A 5,904-nucleotide genomic window follows, 5' to 3' on the forward strand; every position below is an offset into this window, starting at 1 on the left:
CGTCGACAAACATGGCTGCAGCTAGATGGTGCTCCGGCGCACGCAGCGGTTCGTGTCCGAAACGTGTTAAATGATATGTTAGAGGACAGATGGATCGGGCGGTTTGGTCCACGTCGTTGGCCTGCTCGTTCGCCCGACTTAACACCGCTCGACTTTTTTCTGTGGGGGCAGTAAAAATCGAGGTGTACTCACAACCAAGGACACCCGAAGAAGAACTGAGAAACAAGATAACTGGAGTTTTTCAGAAACTCAGAGATACCATCAATCTTCGCCACGTCATGGAGTCAGTCAAACGACGTTGCGAAAACTGTTATGAAATACAAGGAAGAGACGTGGAAAATAGGTATCTGCGGCGAAACCGGGATTTAAGTATTAAAATAAATTGCTTTTTTTTAAGTCTGTGGTTTTTTTATGTGTACGAGTGTCTAACTTTATTTTTGAAATAAGGTATTACGTTTATCAGATAAAAAAAAAAACGATCATACGTGGTAATTATTTAGAGAGATGCTCTACAGCAACCCCAATTTCGTTTGGCTTGTACTCCCAAACTATAGAGGTAATTTTTTTTTCAGCTAAGTACAAATTCATTGCCAATTGGGTACTAAATACTAAATCCTCAAATTATAATAAAAATGCCAAAACGCAATGTGGGGTTCCTGGAGAGCATGACGTTTCAAATGCTGTCCGTCTGTACCGGCCCTAAAAGATTAATTTGATGGAAACAGTATTTACTGTTGAAAAATAGTAAGGTTACGGAAAATAAAATCGATTATTTTCACGTTACATATTTATTTAAGTAAACAATTTACTCATACTCTACTATATTATTTAAAAATAGTAAATATACAATAATTAATATTAAACTATCATGTATAACATTAAAGCTGCAATTCCAAACAGTCGCTCTACTGCAAGGGGAAGGATCTCAGGGCTGTCTGTGCGGAGTTGATTATGAGTAAGCATGAACCAGAGATAAATGTAGCGATGTTTTACAAACAGGTAGCATTTCTTGTTTCTGATGGACTTCATGTTTCACAAAAACTTAAAAACTATGTGAACGTGTGAGAAAAGCTTGGCTGTTCTTAGATGAGCTGTGGCAAAATACTTAACAAATCTTGAAGGAGGATATTGACTTTCTATTGAAATGACAATCGCTCGAGTTTATTGGCAGGCGCGCTGCGAATCAAGAGATACATGACAGAGACGTGTTATAAAATCAGCGTCAGAATGACGAATGTACCTCCGGAGTTTTAACGAAATATTTATAACCATAATGTACCTTCTGTTTATCTCAGTGTTCCTTTAGGAGGATTAGATGATCGCTTCTCCATATAAACTTAGTCCATTTTTCTATCTTATGAAAAATATTTTTACATCCATAACTATTACGCGTTGTGAGTTTTTCCGATTTTTTGTTATAATAATAGTTAGGAGCGAAAAGCAATTTCCGTACAAATTAACATATAATAATAATTTAAAAAACACGAAATATGAACACGTCCCCCTGGTGGGTTCAGAGGTACTTTTTTACCCGTAGTCCTACCGTTCTAAACATAGCATTCACCAGTGGATCTACAGGTAACTTATTCTTAACATGGTCCCACCCGTACTAAGTGTTAAATTTATTGCCAAAATTAACGAGCATTGGCCTTTTTTCATAGCATGTGTAAAACAAGTAGCTTTTTTCCCAAAGCGTTATGTTTTCACGGGAGTCGCACTAAATCAATTGGTAGGTAGGATAGGTTCGATAGGAATCTTCAGATAACCGCCCAGAAATAGGAGCCCCGCAAAGCACTACCGATGACCGGTCTGGACTAGTGGGTAGTGACCCTGCCTATGAAGACAATGGTCCCGAGTTCAAATAATGATAAGGGCATATGTGATAAGCACGGATACGTACTCGTATTTGTTTTTGTCATAGGTGTTTTCTATGTATATAAGTATGTATTTATCTAATATACGTATGTATATCTTCGCTTAGTAGCCATAGTACAAGCTTTACGTCATGCTCTCCAGCAAGCAATTTGGCAATATAAACATGCGTACAAAATTTTCTACTCACTTATTTTCTGGAAATGTTGGAGCAGCCTATGTTGAAATTCAGTTGGGGTTGAGTCTACAGCAACCCCAACTTCATTTGGCTTGTACTCCGAAACTAGAGGTACACATTTTTTTACGTAGGTAAGTACAAATTCCGTACCAATTTGTGTACTTAATCCTCATATAATAAAAAATGCCAAAACGCAATGTGGGGTTACTGGAGAACATGACGTCAATCTTTGCTTAGTTTGGGGCTAGGTTTTAGATCTATGTATGATTGTCCCCAAATATCTATTTATTTTTTAAGTAATAGAAAAGAAACAGTGGGAACATAGTAAAAATAAATTACCCGTAGATTCAGTAGCGAACACTGTTTAGAACGGTAGAACAACGGGTAAAAATATACCGGTGGACCCACTGTAGGTCAAATCAGAGAGACCACGGTAAAAGCATAGGGACTACTTTTATAAGAAAGGTAAGATTAGCGCCGTCGTCGGTTTTCCTCTTGATAAAGATCTGTTGAACTCTCTATAATAAGCAATGCTCAAAATTAGCTCCATCTGCCAACGACGTCAGGTTAGCGGTTGGACCTTATTTGATCGTTGCTCATTTAAGGGACACGTACATGGATTTTTATTAAAAGTACACAGAGACACTGGAGTTATAATTTAGTTATATACCTTTGGCGTTGAAACTCTAGGTCCATGGGGTCCCAGCGCGCACAAGTTTTTTGGAGAAATCGCGAAACGTCTGGTTGACGTAACTGGTGACCGAAGAGCTGGCGGCTTCCTCGCACAACGTATCAGTATTGCGATACAACGAGGAAATGCCGGCAGCATCCTTGGTACAATGCCTCAAGGGCCTATTTTAGATATAAGCTAGTTATAGTAATCATCTGTATATATCCATTATGTATATTGCCTTTGAGTGGTAATATTTATTTGGTCCACTCGCCATCCTGACGCTCGCTCACCAATATCAACACCAAAATGTAAAATTGACTACCCATTCTTTACTGACGCCCGTACACTAGTGTTTGCTTGGCTCGCCGGGTTTTCATTTTGGGACCGCGGCAACTACAAGAGACAAGACGTATTCCCGGGCACTGGCACCCACTGCGCCACACTTCCGCTGGCATCGTGGAACACTATATTGTTATTTATGTCAAACACAAAGTCCTTTAATAAGGCAGATTTGTAAGTAGCATACAATGTTTTGGTTAAATTTATTGGGTTATATTTAAAAATTATCTTGTGTGTTGGATGTGCTAAAAATGCATTGCCTGTATATGAAGATAGCACATACTTATTTCTAGCAATCTCTATTGGTTTTTTTGGAGCGTAATTTTTGAAGTGGTAAACAGTGGAATTGGTTACAAATACTATATTATATACTCCTTCCACGCAAACAAATGCTACATCTTCAAATACGTAGGAAGTTAAGTGGGCTAGTCTACCAATCACATAAACTTTCCCCCGATAATCATTATATTCATAATGAGAAAATATACCTGGTTTACTTTTATCTACGTAAAATACTCTCCGGCAATTAAACATCATTTTGTCTTGAGTAGGGTGGCCCCAAAAATGATCATCGCAATCTTTAATACTCGTCGTGTTCCTAAGAAAATAATATAGGTATTGTCTGCACCTTTCTTTTGTACCCATATACAAAATCGAATGGTGCTGGTCAACGACCATTCCACTAGTACTTATCCTATTAACCAACCATTGCGTTCTATTATGTAGAAAAATGCCTATGTTCCAGTTGTCGTTAAATTGTAGATAAAGAATGTTATTCTTTCGGTCTATAGCTAGTTGATCAGTTATTTTTCCACTGATGATGTGTCTACGTGAGTAATATTTTCCTTCGATACAGGCTTCGTATTTGGTGTATCGTAGTCGCAGGTTGCCCGTCAAAACACCAATCATAACCACCGTCAGAGTCAGCACGTATATCTTGCATACTAGAAAAAGAAAGGACTGATTTTACTAACAGACTTCAAGATTTTTATAATTTATTATATTTGGACTTCTATGTATTTAAAGTTGTACCGTGTTGTTGTAACTAGTTAGAAAAGGGAATTTTTAGGGATCCGTACCCAAAGGGTCAAACGGGATCCTATTACTGAGACTCCGCTGTCCGTCCGTCTGTCACCGGGTTATATCTCATGAACCGTGATAGTTAGCCAGTTGAAATTTCTACAGATTACGTATTTCTGTTGCCGTTATAACAACAAATACTAAAAATAGAATAAAATAAATATTTCAGGGGGCTCCCTTACAAAAAAGTAATTTTTAGATAATGGTACGGAACTCTTCGTGCACGAGTCCGACTCGTACATGGCCGATCTTTTTTTTTTTTACTTTATTGCATAAACAAAGAAAAAATGTACAAATGGTGGACATTAAAAAATAAAACAGGCATTAAAAAATGTATGATATTTTGAAGTCACTATTTTCTCTCGTATTAGTATTAAACAAGCTTCTATAAATTTCTAAATTTATAGATGCAAGTTGGAGGTATAACTTTAAATAGAAATACCTATTTATATACACGATCCCCATTTCCAGAACACGGTTGGAATATGCAAGAGCGATAGAGAACAGCGAGAACTACAACTTATCTGCTTTGGCTAAAGGTTGACTGGTAGAGAATGCCTTATGGCATTCAGTTCGCCTTTTGTACAATGTTTTTTCCTTTGCGCAATAAATAAATAGAGAGGCAGATGAAGAAATTTCGATTTTCGTTTTTCGAGTTTGCCAGTCGTCTGTCGATGTCGGCACGCTATCGGTCGTAGGTATGTCACCTGCCAACTGGCGCTAACTGGCGCGGGTGCAGTACGCGTTGCTTATACTATTCTTCATAACAGGCTCACCCACTCCGTGCACCAGTATGAGCTAGCGGAAGCCCTTAAGGAGATCGAGCTACGGTCTGCTTAAGAGCTTTCCACCAGTTCAAATGGTCAAATCGGGTCCCTCTCGGAGCTCGTGTTTTGGTCCGCATTGACATCCCAAAGTTCCAACACTGCTAAAACATTATTAGATACAATGTAGAAACTTACCGAGGTGCATCATAACAATAATGAAATTCATTTTGGGTGGATAGAATTTGAAAATCTTGATTTAGTTGCTCAAGTCAGCCCGCTTGCTAGCTTTAATTTTATACAATTGACAATAATGACAATAAGCTGTTTGACTGATAAATCTAGGGGGGGGGGGGGGGGGGGGGTGACAGCAATATAATTAAAGGGTTGCTAGCAATATAGTTAAAGTTAGTAAAGATGGTAGCGAATTCTGTTATTTTATTCCAGACAACCTACTTTTGCGTAAAGTTGACTTCCGAATATGTAAACTACATCACTAGATGTCACTATAAATAGATACAATATAGAATGAATATAACATTAAAATGGTTGCATATATCTCGATTGTCAAGACCTTTGTTTATTTACAATGTTGTTACTGTAGCATTAAACTCTCGTAGATTCAAACTAGGGAATTTAGACTCCTAATGTTACAAAACCTGGTGGTTCAGCACTCCTAATATTACAATACCATCTGCAAAGATTCGTGCGATTTGATTCCGCCAAAGAAATCTGAAACGAACTCGAGCGCATCTATGGAGGTACGCGCGTAGACAAGACATACATACATACAAAAAATACCTGAATCACGACAACATTATCATGTGTCAATTTTAAAGAATATCTGGAGCGAACTGCTTACGGAGCTACAGAGCTAGACGAAATTATCCCAATATTTCCTAATGTGCAAGATCCTAGGCAGTTTAACTCCGAAATATCTTGATCACAGAAATAACTTTAGTTAGTGGTTAATGTCAAAGAAGGAACGCTTTTTTGAG

At 37.9% G+C, this 5,904-nt stretch overlaps 1 protein-coding gene across 1 annotated transcript; it reads right to left on the reverse strand.

The window, feature by feature from the left end:
* Nucleotides 1-769: 769 nt before the first annotated feature.
* LOC133518140 (uncharacterized) lies at nucleotides 770-5,256 on the reverse strand. Its single transcript, XM_061851724.1, has 2 exons — nucleotides 5,105-5,256; nucleotides 770-4,006 (listed from the first exon to the last, which is right to left on the reverse strand). Exons 1-2 carry the CDS (start codon nucleotides 5,133-5,135, stop codon nucleotides 3,117-3,119), a joined length of 921 nt encoding a protein of 306 aa, XP_061707708.1. The 5' UTR covers nucleotides 5,136-5,256; the 3' UTR covers nucleotides 770-3,116.
* Nucleotides 5,257-5,904: the final 648 nt, after the last annotated feature.

This window comes from Cydia pomonella, chromosome 5 (assembly GCF_033807575.1).
Source record: "Cydia pomonella isolate Wapato2018A chromosome 5, ilCydPomo1, whole genome shotgun sequence".
Taxonomy (NCBI): Eukaryota; Metazoa; Arthropoda; class Insecta; order Lepidoptera; family Tortricidae; genus Cydia; species Cydia pomonella.